The sequence below is a fragment of the Oncorhynchus gorbuscha genome, linkage group LG09 (assembly GCF_021184085.1).
Source record: "Oncorhynchus gorbuscha isolate QuinsamMale2020 ecotype Even-year linkage group LG09, OgorEven_v1.0, whole genome shotgun sequence".
In the NCBI taxonomy this organism is placed as follows: domain Eukaryota; kingdom Metazoa; phylum Chordata; class Actinopteri; order Salmoniformes; family Salmonidae; genus Oncorhynchus; species Oncorhynchus gorbuscha.
In genome coordinates, this window is record NC_060181.1 from 30,447,521 (window position 1) to 30,471,384 (window position 23,864).

The 23,864-nt window shown below is 45.7% G+C and overlaps 2 protein-coding genes across 3 annotated transcripts; both read left to right on the forward strand.

Moving 5' to 3' along the window:
* The first annotated feature begins 309 nt into the window (after positions 1–309).
* LOC124044348 (phosphatase and actin regulator 4B-like) lies at positions 310–22,812 on the forward strand. Its single transcript, XM_046364003.1, has 14 exons — positions 310–423; positions 9,026–9,196; positions 9,351–9,431; positions 9,737–10,152; positions 11,403–11,776; positions 13,471–13,603; positions 13,782–13,896; positions 14,222–14,482; positions 14,738–14,903; positions 15,025–15,080; positions 17,099–17,160; positions 17,359–17,496; positions 20,958–21,034; positions 21,277–22,812. Exons 1-14 carry the CDS (start codon positions 342–344, stop codon positions 21,290–21,292), a joined length of 2,148 nt encoding a protein of 715 aa, XP_046219959.1. The 5' UTR covers positions 310–341; the 3' UTR covers positions 21,293–22,812.
* LOC124043381 (lysine-rich arabinogalactan protein 19-like) lies at positions 10,371–14,006 on the forward strand. Of its 2 annotated transcripts, none has more exons than XM_046361952.1 (3): positions 10,371–10,926; positions 11,403–11,825; positions 13,471–14,006. In XM_046361952.1, exons 2-3 carry the CDS (start codon positions 11,505–11,507, stop codon positions 13,540–13,542), a joined length of 393 nt encoding a protein of 130 aa, XP_046217908.1. In that variant the 5' UTR covers positions 10,371–10,926; positions 11,403–11,504; the 3' UTR covers positions 13,543–14,006. The 2 variants fall into 2 exon arrangements, with proteins under 2 accessions (XP_046217908.1, XP_046217907.1); XM_046361951.1 differs by having other exon boundaries at positions 10,372–10,926; positions 13,419–14,006.
* Positions 22,813–23,864: the final 1,052 nt, after the last annotated feature.

A 23,864-nucleotide genomic window follows, 5' to 3' on the forward strand; every position in this document is an offset into this window, starting at 1 on the left:
TGGGGGCCGGTGGGTCAGAGGGGACAAGGGCGTGGGGTAGCATGGGACAGAGTGCCAGCGACGTGGAGACAGTGCCCCGGCAACACCAACCGCAACCTGCTCAACACAACACTGGTGAGTCCAAGGACAGAACAGGAACCTGTACAGAACTTGAGGACATGAGCTTTTGTATTTGTTTTTGGAGGAGGAGTTTGAAGTAGCCTACTCAGGAAAGCGCTATTTGTTTGTTTTAGCATGGAAGAACCTGCTTTTGTATTGCTGCCTATGGAAGAAGAGTTTGTTTGTACAATGTTTTGTAGAGAACTGTCTGTGTTAGCATGGAACAGAATGGGTAGGTGGATATGGAAGATACGTGTTGCAGGGGTTTTTGTTTTGGAAAGCGAGACCAAGAGAGAGGAGGCGGAGATGGGCAGGCACAGACAGGTGAGGGAATGTATGCTGATGGAATGTGGTGATTGTGTAATACACCGACCTCACCGACCCACACTGCTGTCTAAACTCCTCTCCCCCACTGGTTTTTACGACGGAACATGGGATTTTTTTGTTAACAGTGGTGCTGGGAGTGCAAGGCACCACGCTGTATCACAACCGGCCGTTATGGTACGCCAGCCTATGAGACTGCCAATTGGCCCACTTCGTCCGGGTTTGGCCGGTGTAGGCCATCATTGTAGATAAGGATTTGTTCTTACCTGACTTGTCTAGTTAAAAGAAATCTGCCGTTGTCGTCTGTTTCTCAGGATTCCATCATTAATTATGGTGCTGTACCGTTTGCCTAGCCTTAAAGCCCCCATCGTTCCTCTCTAATATACAGAGACAAACACAGAAACCTGTTTTTGCCGCTGTGACTGTCTGTCAGAGGGCGGAACACATAACTGTTGAATTTGGACAACTTGACTGCTCCATAGTAAACTGTGTGCAGGGAGGGGTCTCTTCATGGTGTGGTGGCTCACTGTAGTTTATTAGGCTTGGATTGTGAGTTCCAGTCAGTGAGAAGAACACATTACAGTTTGATTTAGGCCTAATTGTCTCTGTACCATGCTGAGTTTAGGTGAGGGTGGTGGCTCATCTGAGATTGTCTTAGACGGGTTGGAATAAAACAGCATGCTACTTTCTGTGGACAAAGTCATCTCCATATTATCCTGCTTCTTCTTGTGCTCAAGTTTATTGGGCTTGTATTGTGACTTTCTAATCTGTCTTTAACTTAGCCACTGTAGGTTTATTTGCTTAGTAAAAATGTGAACCACATGACACGGTCTGGTCAGTCAGTGTTTGCTGTGTCATGTTGTGGACTTTAATAGGTTAGCATTGTTTTGTTGTGCACTGTACTTTCAACTCTTTAATAACTAAACAAATTGCATGCCTTGGTTTAGCTATTTGTTTCTGAACAACTGGGTTTTATATTGGAGCCCTTTGGGGAATGTTAATGTAGTGTAGGCCTAGTATTAGTTGGAATTGCATACTTTAGACTGACTTGGTAATGTAGTTATTTACATACAATAAACTTGTAACACATGGTGGCAAATACAGTGGAGCACATGCAGTACATTCGGAAAGTATTCAGACCCCTTCCCCTTTTCCACATTTTATGTTACAACCTTATTCAAAGTGGAATCTCAATTCAATGGCTCAGACACAAGAGGCATGTGGCAGGGTCTACAGTCAATCACGGACTACAAGATGAAATCCAGCCCAGTCACGGACCAGGATGTCTTGCTCCCAGGCAGACTAAATAACTTTTTTGCCCGCTTTGAGGACAATACAGTGCCACTGACACGGCCTGCAACGGAAACATGCAGTCTCTCCTTCACTGCAGCCGAGGTGAGTAAGACATTTAAACGTGTTAACCCTCGCAAGGCTGCAGGCCCAGACGGCATCCCCAGCCGCGCCCTCCGAGCATGCGCAGACCAGCTGGCCGGTGTGTTTACGGACATATTCAATCAATCCCTATACCAGTCTGCTGTTCCCACATGCTTCAAGAGGGCCACCATTGTTCCTGTTCCCAAGAAAGCTAAGGTAACTGAGCTAAACGACTACCGCCCCGTAGCACTCACTTCCGTCATCATGAAGTGCTTTGAGAGACTAGTCAAGGACCATATCACCTCCACCCTACCTGACACCCTAGACCCACTCCAATTTGCTTACCGCCCAAATAGGTCCACAGGCGATGCAATCTCAACCACACTGCACACTGCCCTAACCCACCTGGACAAGAGGAATACCTATGTGAGAATGCTGTTCATCGACTACAGCTCGGCATTCAACACCATAGTACCCTCCAAGCTCGTCATCAAGCTCGAGACCCTGGGTCTCGACCCGCCCTGTGCAACTGGGTACTGGACTTCCTGACGGGCCGCCCCCAGGTGGTGAGGGTAGGCAACATCTCCTCCCCGCTGATCCTCAACACGGGGCCCCACAAGGGTGCGTTCTGAGCCCTCTCCTGTACTCCCTGTTCACCCACGACTGCGTGGCCACGCACGCCTCCAACTCAATCATCAAGTTTGCGGACGACACAACAGTGGTAGGCTTGATTACCAACAACGACGAGACGGCCTACAGGGAGGAGGTGAGGGCCCTTGGAGTGTGGTGTCAGGAAAATAACCTCACACTCAACGTCAACAAAACTAAGGAGATGATTGTGGACTTCAGGAAACAGCAGAGGGAACACCCCCTATCCACATCGATGGAACAGTAGTGGAGAGGGTAGCTAGTTTTAAGTTCCTCGGCATACACATCACAGACAAACTGAATTGGTCCACTCACACTGACAGCGTCGTGAAGAAGGCGCAGCAGCGCCTATTCAACCTCGGGAGGCTGAAGAAATTCGGCTTGTCACCAAAAGCACTCACAAACTTCTACAGATGCACAATCGAGAGCATCCTGGCGGGCTGTATCACCGCCTGGTACGGCAACTGCTCCGCCCTCAACCGTAAGGCTCTCCAGAGGGTAGTGAGGACTGCACAACGCATCACCGGGGGCAAACTACCTGCCCTCCAGGACACCTACACCACCCGTTGTTACAGGAAGGCCATAAAGATCATCAAGGACATCAACCACCCGAACCACTGCCTGTTCACCCCGCTATCATCCAGAAGGCGAGGTCAGTACAGGTGCATCAAAGCTGGGACCGAGAGACTGAAAAACAGCTTCTATCTCAAGGCCATCAGACTGTTAAATAGCCACCACTAACATTGAGTGGCTGCTGCCAACACACTGTCATTGACACTGACCCAACTCCAGCCATTTTAATAATGGGAATTGATGGGAAATGATGTAAATATATCACTAGCCACTTTAAACAATGCTACCTTATATAATGTTACTTACCCTACATTATTCATCTCATATGCATATGTATATACTGTACTCTACAACATCGACTGCATCCTTATGTATCACTAGCCACTTTAACTATGCCACTTTGTTTACTTTGTCTACACACTCATCTCATATGTATATACTGTACTCGATACCATCTACTGTATGCTGCTCTGTACCATCACTCATTCATATATCCTTATGTACATGTTCCTTATCCCCTTACACTATGTATAAGACAGTAGTTTTGGAATTGTTAGTTAGATTACTTGTTGGTTATCACTGCATTGTCGGAACTAGAAGCACAAGCATTTCGCTACACTCGCATTAACATCTGCTAACCATGTGTATGTGACAAATAAAATTTGATTTGATTCTAAAAATGATAAAATAATGACCAAAGCGAAAACAGGTTTTTAGAAATTTGTGCAAATGTATAATAGAACAGATACATTTTCACAAGTTGTCACAAGGTTGAAGTAATTGTCTGTAGAGCTCCGAGACAGAGTTTTGTCAAGGCACAGATCTGGGGAAGGGTACCAAAAAATGTGTGCAGCATTGAAGGTCCCCCAAGAACACAGTGGTCTCCATCATTCTTAAATGGAAGAAGTTTGGAACTAACAAGGCTCTTCCTAGAGCTGGCTGCCCAGTCAAACTGAGCAAGCAGGGGAGAAGGTCATGGAGGTGACCAAGAACCCGATGATCACTCTGACAGCACTCCAGAGTTCCTCTGTGGAGATGGGAGAACCTTCCAGAAGGACAACCATCTCTGCAGCGCTCCACCAATCAGGCCTTTATGGTAGAGTGGTCAGACGGAAGCCACTCCTCAGTAAAAGGCAAATAACAGCCCGCTTGGAGTTTGTCAAAAGGCACCTAAACAAGTTTCTCTGGTCTGATGAAACCAAGATTGAACACTTTGGCCTGAATGCTAAGCGTCACAACTGGAGGAAACCTGGCACCATCCCTACGGTAAAGCGTGGTGGCAGCAACATGCTGTGGGGATGTTTTTCAGTAACAGGGACTGGGAGACTAGTCAGGGTCGAAGGAAAGATTAAAAGTACAGAGAGATCCTTGATGAAAACCTGCTCCAGAGCGCTCAGGACCTCAGACTGGGGCGAATGTTCACCTTCCAACAGGACAACAACCCTAAGCACACAGCCAAGACAACGACAGGAGTGGCTTCGAAACGAGTCTCAATGTCCTTGTGGCCCAGCCAGAGACTTGAACCCGTTCGACCATCTCTGGAGAGACCTGAAAATAGCTGTGCAGTGACATAGCCCTTCCAACCTGGCAGTGCTTGAGAGAATCTGCAGAGAAGAATGGGAGAAAGTTCCCAAATACAGGTGTGCCAAGCTTTGTAATGTCATACCCAAGGAGTGTCGGCTGTAATCGATGCCAAAGGTGCTTCAACAAAGTACTGAGTAAAGGGGTCTGAATTTGTATGTAAATGTAATATTTAGTTTTATTCTTAACCTGTTTTTACTTTGTCATTATGGGGTATTGTGTGTCGATTGAGGGGGAAAAAAATATTAATCAATTTTAGAATAAGGCTGTACCGTAACAAACTGGAAAAAGTGAAGGAGTCTGAATTCTTTCTGTATGCACTGTAAGTATAATTGTATTTCTTTACTACAGTACTCCTGTGCCTGCTTCCACTCCATGCGTATATGGTATACCACCACCGTGCTATGCTCATAGCAATAGAATGTCATTCGAACTTCATGGCTACACTACTCAATGCAGTTGTCAGAAACTATGTTGACTCAGTGCGTGTCATGTCATTGTTATGGGTCATTTACCTTATGGTCCATTCAGTAGGACTGCTGGTTGAGTAAGAGCAAACCAAGGCTTCTCTAGCAGCTCTCTCTGCTTCTCTCTGCTTGTCATGTTCACCACGAAACAATGGGTACATTCACCTTGACAATATTGTCACAGATTTCTGTTCAAACAAGACGTGTGCGTTGTAAAATATGTAGCCTGCATGCCAGTAAGACAGTGCTCTGCCTGTAGATGGATGTCAAACTGTGTCTTTGATGGCCTGTCAGTCTCTGTGGAGCAGTGGTTACCATCAGTCAGTCCAGGGTTGTTTTGACTGTGCCGTCACCTTTTATTCCCCAACTCTGATACCTGCTTTCTCTTCTCACGTTGTCGCGTTCTATTGTAACACAAGGACGCCTCGCCCCACACAGACAGAGCCCCTTCCAGCACCAATTAGTGTCTGTCTGTCCAGGAACGGCTGGGAGGCTGTGTTTGACAGAGGGAAGGTTCAACACCCACCACCGCTCCCTGTCCCCCACATCACTGCAGTGCCATACAGTTCAGGTTAGGACCTCTTGGTCAACTGGGGATCACACGAGACCCATATAGGAACTAAATGGACAAACAGACTTGTTTATCTCAGAGGTACATGCATCTGACAACATGGTTGTGCATTTAAAGGGACTTAAAAAGGAACACTCATTTTGAATGAGATGAATCATTCACAGCAACGTAAACTAAGGCTTAGACCTCATCCGAAATGAGTTAATGTACTATACAGTGTAGCTAAGCTGACAGTTATGGTAACTTGGCATAGTGATTGCTGGTGTTTTGAAGTTCAGTTGGTATTGATAGTTCTGGTGACCATGATAAAGTATGATTCCTCAGTTGTTCCTGTATGGAACTGTCTGTAACCAAATGAAATGTAATATTCTGAGCTTTGCTGCTGTTAAATTTAGCTTAGACTAACCTTGAGAAGAACAACAGTATTGCTGGGAACTGCATCTCCTAGTGTTCACTGTTTCCAGACCAGCACAATTACCACGTGGCCTGGATGTGGAACTACAGTATTTACAGTATATATTATGCATACTAGATGCATATTCTCAGATGAATATTGGCATTAGGTCTGACGTAATCTTCAGGCTAGATGCTACAGACAAAACAACTGACCTCAATGTTCTGGTGTGATTCTCTAATTGTTTTGTTTTTGCTGGCACTGACTGGCTTGTCTCGATCACTCTCAAACTGTTTTCTGTGGAACTGGTGCCTGCCTGCCACAGGGATATCAACACTCTAATTTTTACCCTTATGAATCCTGGCCCCGTTTCGCACGACTTTCCATGTCTTGTCTCCGACCCCTCTCTTTTTGCTGTTTTGCTTTCTCTTTCCTCTTTCCCTCTCTCTACTAGTCTTTTATAACATTATCTATTTGTTTAACAAACGCCCTCAGTGAATTGCACTGGTATGCAGTTTTTAGCATTCATTTACTATTTAAGGGCATAATATACCTGTGTCTGTCTGTCTCTGTAAAATGATCAATCAAGTGAATTCGATCGGTTTCTCTCCGCTTACCTTTCATCCCTCTTTCTCATGCCAGGGTGTTTTCTGGTAAGAGTCAGAATACAGGGGGATGAGGGATGAATGAATGAATTTGAAGATGCAAATTGCCACTGTCCCCCATAGACTGGACTGTTGTGACCTCATCAATATAAGGCCGATGACTGTAACATATGTCTGGTGTTTTTATATAGATCTCATGCTATTCAAAGCTTCCTGGTTTGTTCCTTAGGGAGTGACTCAGTCAGTCAACCATCAACATGCTCTATGTCCTAAGCACCGTCCTCTTGTGCAGCAAGTGTGTGTACGTGTGGTTGACATATCACCTAAGAATGTGTGGATATTTCACGCCCATAATAAGTCTTCCTTGCTCTATTGCATGGTTTACAGGAGCATGTGACGTCATCAGCTGGAGACCAGTTATGAGTCATGATTTCTGGGAGACTAACCTTATCCTCTCCAATGTGTTGCTTGTTTGTTTATTCTGCTCTCTGTCTGCAGTTTCTGTAGTAATTATGTTTGTACTCTTGACAGGAAGTGTGGTGGGCTTATGTTTGTATTGAAACCGTATTGAAACCATCCCACTCTCTTTCCATGCTGGTGGGGAGAAGTCTCAGTTGAATGTTAGACTCGGCAGCCAATGAGTGGAATTCAGAGCAGCCTTCAGCTTTAAGCTTGGCTAAGTCTATTGTGGTCTAGTATAACACTCTGTACAGTCGTGGCAAAAAGTTTTGAGAATTACATAAATATTAATTTTCAAAGTCTGCTGCCTCAGTTTGTATGATGCCAATTTGCATATACTCCAGATTGTTATGAAGAGTGATCAGATGAATTGCAATTAATTGCAAAGTCCCCAAAAACATTTCCACTGCATTTCAGCCCTGCCACAAAAGGACCAGCTGACATGTCAGTGATTCTCTTGTTAACACAGGTGTGAGTGTTGATGAGGACAAGGCTGGAGATCACTCTGTCATGCTGATTGAGTTCTAATAACAGACTGGAAGCTTCAAAAGGAGGGTGGTGCTTGGAATCATTGTTATTCTTATGTCAACCATGGTTACCTGAAAGGAAACACCTGCCGTCATCATTGCTTTGCACAAAAAGGTCTTCACAGGCAAGGATATTGCTGCCAGTAAGATTGCACCTAAATCAACCATTTATCGGGTCAAGAACAATTGAACAGAGAGCTGTTCAATTGTTGTGAGGAAGGCTTCAGGGCGCCCAAGAAAGTCCAGCAAGCGCCAAGACCGTCTCCTAAAATTGATTCAGCTGTGGGATCAGAGCACCACCAGTACAGAGCTTGCTCAGGTATGGCAGAGGGCAAGTGTGTATCTGCATGCACAGTGAGGCGAATACTAATGGAGGATGGCCTGGTGTCAAGAAGGGCATCAAAGAAGCCACTTCTCTCCAGGAAAAACATCAGGGACAGACTGATATTCTGCAAAAGGTATAGGGATTGGACTGCTGAGGACTGGGGTAAAGTCATTTTCTCTGAATCCCCTTTCCGATTTGTTTGGGGCATCTGGAAAAAAAGCTTGTCCGGAGAAGACAAGGTGAGTGCTACCATCAGTCCTGTGTCATGCCAACAGTAAAGCATCCTGAGACCATTCATGTGTGGGGTTGCTTCTCAGCCAAGGTAGTGGGCTCACTCACAATTTTGCCTAAAAACACAGCCATGAATAAAGAATGGTACCAACACATCCTCCGAGAGCAACTTCTCCCAACCATCCAGGAACAGTTTGGTGACGAACAATGCCTTATCCAGCATGATGGAGCACCTTGCCATAAGGCAAAAGTGATAACAGTGGCTCGAGGAACAAAACATTGATATTTTGGGTTCATGGCCAGGAAACTCCCCTGAACTTAATCACATTGAACTTGTGGTCAATCCTCAAGAGGCAGGTGGACAAACAAAAACCCACAAATTCTTACAAACTCCAAGCATTGATTGTACAAGAATGGGCTGCCATCAGTCAGGATGTGGCTCAGAAGTTAATTGACAGCATGCCAGGGTGAATTTCAGAGGTCTTGAAAAAGAAGGGTCAACACTGCAAATATTGACTCTTTGAATCAACTTCATGTAATTGTCAATAAAACACAAAAATACCTAAACACTGAAGCAGAACTTTGTAGAAATTAATATTTGTCATTCTCAAATTTTGGCCACAACTGTACTTAAACATGACAGTGGAATGTAGCAACAACCAGCTCAGGCCTAGTTCATACTGTAACATTACTGTTGAAGACATACTATAGAGTTAGTTAGTGCCCAGTCTATAGAGGAAAATCAATCCCTTTTTACGAATAGGGAAGCAGTAGGCCTATCATTTTCTATCCCCCTTATTATCTTATATCTTGTAATAAGCATCATGCCATTCCCATCCCTCTCTAGATGATGAGGTGGACTTGCAGCATAGTACGACAGGGAGCGAGGGGGGGAACTCATCAGGCGAAACCCCTCCCTCCAAACGCAAGGGCAAGTTCTCCAGCTTCGGCAATATGTTCAAGCCCTGGAAGTGGAGGAAGAAGAAGAGCAGTGAGACGTTTCTGGAAACCTCAATAGGTACCTACCCTTTAGAAATAGTAACCTTGATGTATGGATTGTACAACTGTAAGGACCTGTTATCTTAAGTCGGCTCAAGTCTTCATGGTCTCAGACAATGTTACTCATCAAGCCACCTCTGTTACGGGAAAATGAAACATTTGTTTACTTTCAGTGTTGGAGAGGAAGATCTCAGTAAGAAGACCTCGTCAGGAGCTGATTGACAGGGGAGTGCTGAAAGAACTTCCAGAGGATGGTATGCAGACCAATGCCTGTATCCACAAAGCCCCTCCGAGTAGGAGTACTGATTTAGGACCGGTTTAGCCTTTTAGATCATAATGAATATGATTATATTGAAAGATCCTAGCTCTGCACTCCGACTCTTGAGATGCTTTGTGCATATGGGCCCTGATAGGTAAAGGACCTACAGAGATACTAGTGGCCTGTATTTTATGAATGAGAAACAAAACTATAGTAGGGTAACAATTTTAGAGAATATTGATGTAGAGAATATCTTTGCTGACCTCAAATTCCTTATCCGTATGTGTTTCTGTGTGACAGAGAGCAACGATGTGAACCACTCCAAAGTTCCGGGGGTGAAGAATGGCCAGCCAGTATCCATGGACGTTGAGCGGGTCTCTGAGTCGGGGGTGAGGGGGTCGCGGGGGGAGCCAGGCCCAGGGCTCAACCCCACTTGGCTGCCCCAGGGAGTGGACCTCCGGCGGGGCACTGTCCCTTCAGACGACCCCCGGAGCAGGATCAGGGTGCCCTCCGATGCCTCTCGCTCCAACCGAGCCCCACTGGACGTTGACTCGCACGCCAGGCTATCGGCCATAGATCTGGAGAGACGGAGCAGACTGCCCTCTGACGTGTCGGAGAGGAAAGGAGGGTCACTACCGAGAGGACTTGCTCCGGAGGACTGGAAGCACCGGAGAGAGGGGAAAGAGGACAAGAGAGAGGGGAAAGAGGACAAGCGAGAGGAGAGGAGAGATGGGAAAGAGGAGAGGAGAGATGGGAAAGAGGAGAGGAGAGATGGGAAAGAGGAGAGGAGAGATGGGAAAGAGGAGAGGAGAGATGGGAAAGAGGAGAGGAGAGGGGAAAGAGGAGAGGAGAGAGGGGGAAAGAGGACAAGCGAGGGGAGAGGAGAGATGGGAAAGAGGAGAGGAGAGATGGGAAAGAGGAGAGGAAAGAGAGGAGAGATCCTTGTGATGAGAGAGAAAGAAAGGATCAGAGGAAGGAGAGAGACCGGGAGGGAGGCGAATGGAGGGATGATAAAGACAAGGAAAAGAGAGACAGGAGAGATGACAGGGAAAGGAGGGACAGAGATTATCGAGAGGAGGACAAGGAGAAGAGAGATGCGAAAGGAGAAAAAAATGACAGGAGAGAGGGAAAAGAGAAAAGAGATGAGAAGAGAGATGATCGAGAGAGGAGGGATGACAAGAGAATCGATTGTGAAATGAGAGATGCTCGTGATCGCAGGGACGATGGGGAGGAGAAGGATAGGAGAAGGAGTCCTAGGGCTGGGAAACCAGAGACTGGGAAAACAGAGACTATCTTGAGACCTGTAGAAGGGAGTCGTCCGGTTGTCAGACCCCACTCTGAGATGGAGCTGAGGCCCAGTCTCCATAAGACCTCCTCAGAGGACCCCCGTAGCAGGGTCCGCCCTGCCTCCGAGACTAACTGTGGAAGCACCCTGCCCAGGTACATGCCATCTGAGGAGACCAAACGAGGGGAGACCCGCGGAAGAGCAGGTAAGAAACTGCCTGGGATATGTAAGTAAATCCTCTCACTTGTACGTCTGAAGGTTGCTCTTCAGCTGTTGGAGAAGTTCAACAATTATTAGTGGAAAAAAGCATTTTAAAGCAGTTTATTGGGCACTTTGCAAGGGCAATGTCTGCTAATTGAGTGTCTAGGAGATTCATTCAAATCTACTGTGTTGTGTGTGTGTGTATATATGGTAACTTGTAAATCTCCTTGTTCTCACCCCTGTGGACCAGTATCCGCCTTTAGTTAGTTAATCTGTTAAAAAGCTGCTTATTGTCTAACGTTGAGTTGCAGCTTATCTCAGCTCTGTGTTCTATGTGCTCAGCACTGTACAGTAACAGTGTGTGTTTGAGGCTGCACTTTGAGCCCCAAGGGCCAGGTGGAATAGAAACACTTATTATCCTTCTGACATCCGGTCTGTCTCTGTGTTTTGTCTCTGTCGGTCTCTGTGTTTTGTCTGTAGAGTCCACTGGTGTCCGCTTTCGCCCCAGGCCCCACCCCAGACCCTGACTCCGCCTTTAACTCCTCTTCCTCCCGGAGAGCTCAGCCTCCTGCCAAACAGGCCATGCTCCCTCCCAAGGGCCAACCCACCACCACCTCCTTCATGGAGCCTGGCCGGACCTCCACCCCACCTTCCTCCTCCTCCTCCTCTACTTCCTCCACCACCTCTGCAATAGCGGTGGCCAAGCCACCCAGGACTGTTTCCCTGGTCATCAGTGATGACCCTCCTCCCAGCCCCGTCCCCCCTGCGCGGTTCAGCCATGTACCCCCATCCTTCATCCCGGGAGAGTTGGCCACCCCTCCCCCTGTACCCCCCCCCATGCCAAGCAGCCACCTGTACCCCCACCCAAACCCACCAACCGCAACAGCAACCTCGCTCTGCTTGGTGAGTTTACCCTGCCTCTGCTCCCTGTTTGTACTGCTGTTTCACTCCATTATGTTATTGGTTATCATTGTTTTACATAGGTTTGTGGATGAGGTAAGTCCGGTACCCCTCAAGTAAAGTGTTACAATTACGTTTGACCTTTTTGAACCCAAATCAATGACTCTGGTGTTTCTAAGTGTCCTGTTTCAACAGAATATGTCCTCCTGCAGTATAGTGGTTGGTCCCGATGTGTACTGAAACACAGGGTGTTCTATGCAGTACTTAGGCCTTTTCTCAATTGGATTTGCTCAACTCCTGCATCCTCTCTCACATCCTTTTGAAAAAAGTTGAAGTTAATCGAAGAGAGGGAATGTGGAAGAACATGCATTTGTATGAAATGACTGTCCTCTGCTCAAATCAGGCAAATTACTTTTACAGGGGTGGACGCATAAAATAAATGTATAAAGTAATAAAAACAAATTATGTTAGTTTAGCAAGACATTTTTATAGATAGAATGTTTGCATCATTTTCTCCTTCGAGAAAACAATGGTATGTGGCAGAGTTTAAAACTCTTCTGTAAAGGACTTGAGTAGGATATACTTGTGCTTCTTCGCCAAAACAAGGCTATTGAGGAGGGGAGGACCATCTTCAATTTGCCTACTAACGAATTGACACGTTCCTCGACCACTCATCGGTTTTCCGGTCACAGAGGAGAGAGGGCGGAGGACAGTTTGTGTACAGCGAGACAGTCTCCAAAGAGAGGGGCAGGCAAGGGCTTTTCTTTACCGGGGTTATTCAAGCTCAGCTCACACACACACACACACACAATGCTGTGCTCGTGCTCTTCCAACAGGCCTGGAGCAACTCCAGAGCATCCAGGGCTCTGATTTGCTGCCTCAGTTTTCCATATCCTCTGCCCCAGCTGCCCTAGGTCTGGAGCCCATTACAACAGTCTTTATAGTGACAGTTGTTGTGACTAGGGCTGTTGTGGTGACCGGTAATTAGTAGCCTACCAAATTTGCTAACGGCCAGGTACTCAGCACTCTATTATCCCTCTAATCACTCTGGCATCAATGAAAATCTAATCAAACACTTCATGAGAGCCCATGAGCTCATGTTGTGGCTGAACTGACTGCACTAACTTGACTTGGTTGGAATGAAAACAATGCATGGAAGTTAGGCTAACTGCCAGGCAGTGTGCCCCTGCTTGTTGGTTGTCTTCTTTGACTTTAAAGAGAGGTCAAGAGAGACTGCTGAGGCGTGTGAAGTGACTTAAAAATAATGGATTAAGACTACTAAAATGCTTTTCAGGTTTTCAAATTCCCGGTTTTGATACTGCACGGAATGATTTTCATCTGAACCATTGGATAAGATATGGGCCATGCTACTAATATCCAGATTTGATATCATCATGATTTAAAAAATATATCCCATCCATCCACAGGTTAAAAATGCATTGTGCCTTCGTGAAACTAAACAACTCATCATAATCCTTTTAACCAGTTTGCTTAAGTGTGAATGTGATGCTTTGATGCCCTCTCTCCCTCTGACCTCTCAGTTCTGTCCTTGTAAATGACCAGTATTCATCCTGTTGCGTGTTTTTTGTTCCATAGCGGAGCTCTCTCAGGCTGGCAGTGGTGTCATCGTGTTTCCTGCCCCCACCAGGTGCTCTCCACCCACTCCGCCCAAGAGGATGACCCCCGTCACCAAGAGCCTCTCCGACGACCCGTCCCTTGAGGCAGAGACCTCCTTCCCATCTAGTTCTGCCCCTGTTCCAGTCCCCATACCTACTGTCTCTGTACCCCCCCAGCGCTGACCAAGATGCCAATCGGGACACCCTTAAAGCAGTAGGCTTCCAACTACCCACCTCTGACCCTGTACCACGACCTCTGTCCCATATACCCATGTCCACTCCTAGCTCCCACCCCCACCTACCTCTCCCCAACTCTGTCTCCGTCCCCCTCCCTATCCATCAGAAGGATCCTCCCAGCCCCACCACAGAGCCACCCAACCACCCCCCAGCCTCAGTCCCAGCCATCCCCCTGCACATCCTGATCCAGCGGGCCCTGTGCTCCCCCCAGCCCGGCCCAGGCTAACCCAGACGGATCCCAGAGAGCCCACTCCATGCTGTTTGAGTCCCCTCCAGAGTTCCTCACTGAGGCTGGAGTCCGACGCTCTCTACCCATCACCATAGAACTGCTCAGACTGTGAGTGCTGAATTTATCATGCTTCCATAATGTCACAGCATGTCTATTAACCACAATATCAACTGTAACAATGTTGAGCTAAAAATGTGGCTCCAATCATAACAACAGAACAATTATAGACGTACTTCAAACACACGACCACACACTATTCAAGAGTCAGACTAAAATTGTTGACATTTGTCCCTCTTTCTTTCGATCCCTCTCTCCAGACCTGAGGATGATGACTTCAACATGGAGGAGGAGTTGGAGAAGCTTCACCCCAGGCGGATGCTGCCCTCCCAGCCCCCCCAGGCAGCCTGAGCTGGAGCCCAGGAGCAGAAGGGTTCTGATGGGGGAACCCAGGGTCAGTGTGATCCCAGAGGGCCGGGGGCACGGAGACAGCAGTGAGGAGGATGAAGATGAGGAGACGGACTCTGACGGACCCATCCTCTACAGAGATGACGATGAAGACGAGGACGAAGATCCACCAAGTAAGTAGATCTGAAGTCTGTTGATGATATCACATGGGGCTGGTGTTGATTTCAATCTCAGAAGTAAAAAAAAGTACAATACTGTTAGGAAGACACTTTCATTATTAGTGGACATCAATAAGGGGAATTCAATTTGAGCCTGTGTCTTTCGATTTTCTTCCTTCATTGTATGCATTTTACTACTTGCAAATGAGTAGTCTAATGTGATGCAGAGCCCCAAGTTAAACTGTGTCTGTTTTTGTCTGCACCACCCAGGTGCCTTGGCGAGCCGTGTGACGAGGAAGGACACCCTGGCCCTGAAGCTGGAGAGACAGCAGGAGAGAGCGGAGCAGGAGGGAGGAGAAGGACAGGACGGAGTCGGCTGGCAGAGCAGAGAGCAGTGGGAGGAACTCAGGAACAAGATCGGTACTACACTCAACAGGTAACTACATCCAGAGACTGGTGTGTGTTGGGTGGGGGGGGGGTGTGTTCCCCTATCCTAAACGTGTGCGTGTGCGCTCCCCTATCATCAACAGGCGTGTGTTGTGTGTTTCTTTAATCAGGAGGTTGAGTCAGAGACCCACAGCAGAGGAGTTGGAGCAGAGAAACATCCTTCCAGGTAACTCTCACTATCATATTTCTTGTCTGCATTTTTATGTCAGGTTTTATTATAATGTTTCCAGTCAATATCAACTTCATGCTTCATTCAGTTGCTTTAATGTCTGTTACATCTAGATAGACAAGCATCTCTCTGGTTTTACTAGTAACCAAAACTGTATCTAATACAGTGTGATATGACATCTGCCATACATCAGTCTACCCTCTAGTGGTCTGTAAAAGTACTTCCATACAAGAAAAGATATGGCTTGCTTCACTGTGTAATTTGACCATTGCACTTGTTTGTTCTTGAGTTTATTAGCATTGGGACGAAAACGGTAGTGCCAACACTTTTTAAGAAGTTGAGATTATATTTTCGAAAAACTATTTCTGCTCAGGTATCCAAAATGGAATGTTTTCACATGTCTTATGGTTGTCCTCCGACTACTCTGAAAGCGCTACTTAAAAGCTTTGTCCTTAGACAGCTTTGTAAAAGGACTACACAATGTGCAGAGTTCGTCTTAGACAAAGGACGTCCTTGTCCCCGAGAGGGGAAATACTGATTCAAAACAACTCCTGTGCTGTGTAGATGCCAGGAGAAGCTCAGGGCCCTGAGTGCTTGTCTAGGATCAGGTCCCCCCTGACCATATAATCATATTCATTATGATCTAAAAGGAAAAACAGATTCTAGATCAGCACTCCTATTCTGAGACGCTTAGTGAATATGGGTGCCGTCTGTCTCTCTATATGTCTCTGTCTGACTGCCTGCCCGCCTCTGACCGACTGCCTGCCTGCCCGCCTCTGACCGACTGCCTGCCTGCCCGCCTCTGACCGACTGCCTGCCTGCCCGCCTCTGACCGACTGCCTGCCTGCCCGCCTCTGACCGACTACGGTGTTTCTGTCTGTCTGTTCTCTGACCGACTGCCTGCCTGCCCGCGTCTGACCGACTGCGGTGTTTTCTGTCTGTCTGCCCTCTAACCGACTGCGGTGTTTCTGTCTGTCTGTCCTCTAACCGACTGCGGTGTTTCTGTCTGTCCTCTAACCGACTGCAGTGTTTCTGTCTGTCCTCTGACCGACTGCAGTGTTTCTGTCTGTCCTCTGACCGACTGCCTGCCTGCCCGCCTCTGACCGACTGCCTGCCTGCCCGCCTCTGACCGACTGCCTGCCTGCCCGCCTCTGACCGACTGCCTGCCTGCCCGCCTCTGACCGACTGCCTGCCTGCTCGCTTCTGACCGACTGCGGTGTTTCTGTCTGTCTGTCCTCTAACCGACTGCAGTGTTTCTGTCTGTCTGTCCTCTAACCGACTGCAGTGTGTCTGTCTGTCTGTCCTCTAACCGACTGCAGTGTTTCTGTCTTTCTGTCTAACCGACTGCAGTGTTTCTGTCTTTCTGTCCTTTAACCGACTGCAGTGTTTCTGTCTGTCTGTCCTCTAACCGACTGCAGTGTTTCTGTCTGTCTGTCCTCTAACCGACTGCAGTGTTTCTGTCTGTCTGTCCTCTAACCGACTGCGGTGTTTCTGTCTGTCTGTCCTCTAACCGACTGCGGTGTTTCTGTCTGTCTGTCCTCTAACCGACTGCAGTGTTTCTGTCTGTCTGCCCTCTAACCGACTGCGGTGTTTCTGTCTGTCTGCCCTCTAACCGACTGCGGTGTTTCTGTCTGTCTGCCCTCTAACCGACTGCGGTGTTTCTGTCTGTCTGCCCTCTAACCGACTGCGGTGTTTCTGTCTGTCTGCCCTCTAACCGACTGCGGTGTTTCTGTCTGTCTGCCCTCTAACCGACTGCGGTGTTTCTGTCTGTCTGCCCTCTAACCGACTGCGGTGTTTCTGTCTGTCTGCCCTCTAACCGACTGCGGTGTTTCTGTCTGTCTGTCCTCTAACCGACTGCGGTGTCTCTGTCTGTCTGTCCTCTAACCGACTGCGGTGTCTCTGTCTGTCTGCCCTCTAACCGACTGCGGTGTCTCTGTCTCTGTCTGTCTGCCCTCTAACCGACTGCGGTGTTTCTGTCTGTCTGCCCTCTGATGGAATGTCTTGTCTTATTGTAGCCAGGAACGAAGCTGATATCAGGGCAGAGAGGAGCGAGATCAAACGCAGACTAACGAGAAAGGTTAGCCTGACACACACACTGCAGAATGAAAACACACAAAGAGACAGTACATTATCCTGCATATATACACACACTCCGGTGATAAAACAATCATACACAGATATACAAATAAAACACTTAAATGTAACTAATCACCATAAAGTGTTAACTTAGCATTTTAGTTTCAGACAGTCAGTGTGTTTTCTTTCTACCCGGCAGCTGTCCCAGAGGCCCACCATAGCAGAGCTTCAGGCCAGGAAGATCCTGCGTTTCCATGAGTACGTAGAGTGTACCACAACTCAAGACTACGACCGCCGTGCAGACAAACCCTGGACCAAGCTCACGCCCTCTGATAAGGTGAGACTCAGTTAACCACTTGCTCCTACCTGGCACGCAGGCGTCCCATCTAGAGCTCTGGAAATGCAAATGCACTACGCTAAATGCTAATAGTATTAGTTAAAACTCAAACGTTCATTAAAATACACATGCAGGGTAATGAATTAAAGCTACACTCGTTGTGAATCCAGGCAACAAGTCAGATTTTTAAAATGCTTTTCGGCGAAAGCATGAGAAGCTATTATCTGATAGCATGTAACACCCCAAAAGACCCGCAGGGGACGTAAACAAAATAATTAGCATATTCGGCGCTACACAAACCGCACAATAAAATATAAAACATTCATTACCCTTGACCATCTTCTTTGTTGGCACTCCTAGATGTCCCATAATCACTATTGGGTCTTTTTTTCGATTAATCGGTCCATATATAGCCTAGATATCGTTCTATGTAGACTGTATGATAAACGGAAAAAAAGAGCGTTTCATAACGTAACGTCATTTTTTTAAATTCAAAAAGTCGACGATAAACTTTCACAAAACACTTCGAAATACTTTTGTAATGCAACTTTAGGTATTAGTACACGTTAATAAGCGATAAAATTCATCAGGAGGCGATGTAACTTCTATAGGTGTCGTCTGAAAAAAAACATGGCCGAGAGAACTCGACCAAAACATCCGGTCGGAGAACGGAGGGAAGGAGTTCCCTTGAACCGGTTAGACCAAGAATCAATTGTGAATCAAATGACAAGACTCTAGACAACGTGTGGTAGCTGTAGGCGCTGAAACCTCGGTCTCATGTAATTTGGTTCACTTTGAACAATTCCTGGAAGTAAGCGCAAGGATATTTATTTCCATTTTCAGTGATCAGGTTTTCCTGCGCTATTCGATGAAACTCACGCTCTGTTAAAGTCACAGCCGTGATTTAACCAGTTTTAGAAACGTCAGAGTGTTTGCTATCCACACATACTAATAATATGCATATACTATATTCCTGGCATGAGTAGCAGGGCGGTGAAATGTTGCGCGATTTTAAACAGAATGTTCGAAAAAGTAGAGGGTCGACTTAACAGGTTAAAGGGCATTTTCAAAAATGTTCAACTTCATATTAATCATCTCCAGCACCATCCCAACATCATGTGAAAATGGTGCGTTTATATGTTTTGTGAAAAAAAGATGAAGGAAGATGGATGTTTCCAATGACATCATCAGTGTGCATCATGTGATTTTGACCAACTATGAGTATGCATTAACTACAAATTGCCTAATTGTCTCTAATTGGTAGATGTCATCTTTTTTTACTATAAAACATAAACATATCTATTTTCATATGTTGAGGTGGTCCTGGAGAAGATGAATATAAGGTTGTAAAAAAATGTTAAGTGTGCTCCTCAACTGTAATAGTCATAGTAATAACAGCCTGTCATACACTTTTAAACCTTTGTACCTTTATTTACACCAGGAAGTCTTGTGAGGTTTAAACCTCTTCATACTGAGAGATCTTTTATCATTTCAGCAGGGTTTTGAATTCCAGACACGTACTGTGTCAAACAAAAATCCCAAGAATGCAATATAATCGCTACTTAATGGCTGTGCTGAGTTGTCTCCAGGATATTACCTGGTCCAGTGAAGCTAGGAGAAGAGGTTGAAACAGAAATTATAGCATACTTTCTGCTATTCAAAGGTTTAAAATCCGTCACCATTTCTTAGATGAGAACTGACATTTGCGGTTTTATTTTTAATTTGCAGAACTTTTATTGGCAAGTTAAACTATTGAGAAGTTCATATTTATGATTGGATGGAAGTTCTGAGATGCCAGGTTTTGGATATGAGGCAGGATTTGGATACGTGTGCCATCGCAAAAAAACTGCAAAAAAAGAAAGGTCCTCCTACTGTCAACTGTGTTTATTTTCAGCAAACTTAACATGTGTAAATATTTGTATGAACATAAGATTCAACAACTGAGACAAACTGAATAAGTTCCACAGCCATGTGACTCATAGTACTGGAATAATGTGTCCCTAAACAAAGGGTGGGTCAAAATCAAAAGTAACAGTCAGTATTTGGTGTGGCCACCAGCTACATTAAGTACTGCAGTACATCTCCTCCTCATGGACTGCACCAGATTTGGCAGTTCATGCTGTGAGATTTCTGGGGGGAAATAGCCCTGGCCCTCACCCTCCGATCCAACAGGTCCCAGACGCGCTCAATGAGATTGAGATCTGGGCTCTTCCCTGGCCATCGCAGAACACTGACAAATCATGCACAGAACGAGCAGTATGGCTGGTGGCATTGTCATGCTGGAGGGTCATGTCAGGATGAGACTTCGGGAAGGATACCACATGAGGGAGGTGGATGTCTTCCCTGTAACGCACAGCGTTGAGATTGCCTGCAATGACGACAAGCTCAGTCCGATGATGCTGTGACACACCGCCCCAGACCATGATGGACCCTCCACCTCCCAATCGATTCTGGTCCAGAGTACAGAGCTCAGTGTAACATTCCTTCGACAATAAACGCGAATCCGACCATCACCCCTGGTGAGACAAAACCGCGGCTCTTCGTTGAAGAGCACATTTTGCCAGTCCTGTCTGGTCTAGCGACAGTGGGTTTGTGCAAATAGGCGACATTGTTGTCATTGATGTCTGGTGAGGACCTGCCTTACAACAGGCCAACAAGCCCCCAGTCCAGCCTCTCTCAGCCTATTGCGGACAGTCTGAGCATTGATGGAGGGATTGTGCGTTTCTGGTGTAACTCGGGCAGTTGTTGCCATACTGTACCTGTCCCGCAGGTGTGATGTTCGGATGTACCGATCCTGTGCAGGTGTTGTTACACGTGGTCTGCCACTGCGAGGACGATCAGCTATCTGTCCTGTCTCCCTGTAGCGCTGTCTTAGGCTTCTCACAGTACGGACATTGCAATTTATTGCCCTGGCCACATCTACAGTCCTCATGCCTCCTTGCAGCATGCCTAAGGAATGTTCATGCAGATGAGCAGGGGCCCTGGGCATCTTTCTTTTGGTGTTTTTCAGAGTCAGTAGAAAGGCCTCTTTAGTGTCCTAAGTTTTCATAACTGTGCCCATAACTGCCTACCGTCTGTAAGCTGTTAGTGTCTTAACGACCGTTCCACAGGTGCATATTCATTGTTTATGGTTCACTGAACAAGCATGGGAAACGGTGTTTAAACGCTTGACAATGAAGATCTGAAGTTGTTTGGATTTTTACAATTTATCTTTAAAAGACAGGGTCCTGAAAGAGACATTTTATTTTTTTGCCGGAGTATGTCTGACTCTGGAGAGAAGAGCAGACACTGGCTTGCTTGTCAATTGATTCTCATTGAAAAAAGCCTGAAGTCTAGGCACTAATCGTTTGATCTCATTGTCTGTACTGTACAGAATTACAAAGTAGAACTGCTCTAGGTTGTTCCTGCCAGTACAGTGATTCTGGTGTTATGTGATGCATCTTCCCCCTCTATTATTCTAGGCTGCCATCCGCAAGGAACTTAATGAGTTCAAGAGCTCTGAGATGGAGGTTCATGAAGAGAGCAGGATCTATACCAGGTAAGTGTCCTATACAACACCAATATCTATAAATTATTCAAAATGACTCCTCAGATTTAGCTGAACACTTCAACATTTCTTCCAACTTTATGGTTCATATTTTATTGACTTATATCCAGGCCTGGAACTCCAAACTAACCAGGATTTCTCTAAAACTCAACTGTTGTTGAATGTTGTAAGTTGCAGCCCTATATCTTCCTAGCCAGTGTGCATCATGACTTTCCTCCATCCTCACTCCTCAGATTCCATCGGCCTTAGCTGTGCTCCCTGGCCTGGCTGCAAAAGAAGTTAAATGCAATACGGAGCCGGGGGTTTGCAGGACTCTAATATGGAACGCACAGACCCCCTGGTGACTGCAATACCCACATTCCCTTGTTATGGAACAAGCCTATTCCTCTCCCGGAAGGCACAGTATTGATGGCTGTATCTGAAACCATGGCCTATCTGTGACCATGGACTATGAATTTGTGGATGTGGTTCCTTGGTCAATCCAGTCATTGTTGAAGCCACGGAATAGAGGTGAGTCCCATCGGTCCAAGCCCTCAGATATGAAACCATGGGGCTACTGGTACTACTGTACTGCAGCGTTGAGCTTCCTGACAAGATGACCCATGGGGGAGCAGGGGGAGAACAACAGAGGTGGTGGTTTAGGCCTCTTTCAGAGGACATTTTGTTACTTCCCTGTGCCAACACTGTGACTTACGATAGGAATGACAAAAGGGACAGAGATTGACAGAGAATGTCCTGTTTTGTTCATCACATCTACATTCTTTGTCGCTACCTAAGGTAAGAATATTCTGCCTTCTGCACCTGCTTTTTAGACTTCCCTCAACACTTTGCCATATTTTGATTTCAGAAGAGGAAAGAATTGTATACGCATGAATTGTTGATCATGTTGATGGTTGACATTCATACACGGTGGTACTAATGATTTAATGTCCAAATAAATGAGATACTGAACTTTGTTAGACTACATGACACTGGTGAAACCCTCCAACGTGTGTGTGTGTGTGTACCCACTGGTACTAGCCTTATCGCTGTTGGGACAATACATGGAGGGGTATGAAAACTGTACAGAGGAAATGGCTATATGTAGTCTACATATATCAGTGACGGGTTTAGTTAAAGGAAACTCAAATGTAGCATCAACTAGTCCGCTTACTAGCTGTTTTACATAGACCTAGATCTTATTCAACAGCTCCATTCTCCCCATACACAATGATGTGCATTTTTACTGTATTCTGTACATTTTCTGACAGCCAATAATACAAGCTAACTAATTGTTTTTTCAGGCATAGTAATAAGGCACCATATTGTTAAAATGGGAATTTAAAGTAAAAAAATTTAATTGTACAATTTGAAACATTAGAATAATTGAATAAGACCTAACAAAGCTTACATGCGCTATAATTATTTCACGGAGGGTGTTGAAGGCCTGCAGCAGGAACATGGATATATTTTTACTTAAACATGTTTTTATTATGTTACTTTGTATGTAGGCCAATGGTTGGCCTCAGCTGTATAAACTTATCCTGTAGATTTGACTTTATATTAAATACTGCATGGTCTTCCTAATGTTAACACAAATGTATTTTAAATGTAATTAAAGTATTACAACAGTGCTATTTTCTAATAATATTACAGAAATTGGTACAGAAAAAGCGTCCCCTTATTTTGCAGATGTTTTTTATGAAGAGATCTTTAAAATTATTTGCAAACCTATTGTATAAATGAATGGTCAACTTGCACTCAAATTAAAATAAATGGTTTATCATGAAGAATGTTGTCAACTTGTTATTTTCCCAACCATTTGCCTTTTAAAAAGTATTCCATGTGAGGGCAGTATTACACACTGTATAGTTTGTCTGCTACTTGCAACTTCTATTCTGGATGGAAAATACAGGGCATTTGTGTGTTTTTTTGGGTCAACAATAGCCTTGAAACTATTATGAGTCTTTCCTTTCGCCATACATGCAGATGAGAAGTGTAGTCTACCGTGTACCCTAACTATGGCAATAGAGTATTCTTGTGTATCTTCTTAGACCGCTGGTTCATGGGATAAACAGCCTTCCTCGATCAGACATGTTATATCATAGTGCACATCGAGCCCCAAGTTAAATCGGGTCCTATTCGCTCCTCTCTTCAGCCTTTGAATTGCTAATCATGGAGTCGCGTAATAGAAATACATATTAAATGTGCCCATTCTATCTCATGTTAGTTCTTCTAAGCCAATTGGCACAAGAATATTATTATACCATTTTTTTTTTTTTTTATCAAAGTGAACTATCTAATACTCTTCCACCCTTTCTTTCTTTATTGCCTTTCATCTTTGTAGATGTATTTTGTTTTTAATGTTCCATTTTTTTATTTCATTGAGTCTTTTAGACTATCAATTGTGGACAATGTGTTCCACCCGCAATAGCAGTCAGTGGGTCCTTACCGATACCGACGTCATTAAGAACCGCTGCATCATCGAGAGTATCATGACTGGCTGCATAACTGCTTGGTATGGCAAATGCACAGCCCTCGACCGCAAAGCACTACAGAGGGTGGTGCGAACAGCCCAGTACATCACTGGGGCCGAGCTCCCTGCCCTCCAGGACCTCTATCAGGCGGTGTCAGAGGAAGGCCCAGAAAATTGCCGTAGACTTCAGCCTCCCAAGCCATAGACTGACTCTGCTACTGTCTGGCAAACGGTACCGTAGCATTGTCTCTCGAACCATCATGGGAAGGAACAAATGTTAAATGAATGCACTCGCTACTTGTAAGTCGCTCTGGATAAGTCTGCTAAATGACAAAATAGCTTCTAACCCCAAGCCATAAGACGCCT

Bases quoted from the DNA above. Each gene is read 5' to 3' on its own strand.
- LOC124044348 (XM_046364003.1), top strand. From the start codon at position 342: ATGGAAGATACGTGTTGCAGGGGTTTTTGTTTTGGAAAGCGAGACCAA. The intron at 424-9,025 runs GTGAGGGAATGT...ATCCCTCTCTAG, and splicing joins AGATGGGCAGGCACAGACAG to ATGATGAGGTGGACTTGCAG. The intron at 14,483-14,737 runs GTAAGTAGATCT...TGCACCACCCAG, and splicing joins CGAGGACGAAGATCCACCAA to GTGCCTTGGCGAGCCGTGTG.
- LOC124043381 (XM_046361951.1), top strand. From the start codon at position 11,505: ATGCTCCCTCCCAAGGGCCAACCCACCACCACCTCCTTCATGGAGCCT. The intron at 11,826-13,418 runs GTGAGTTTACCC...TTTGTTCCATAG, and splicing joins CAGCAACCTCGCTCTGCTTG to CGGAGCTCTCTCAGGCTGGC.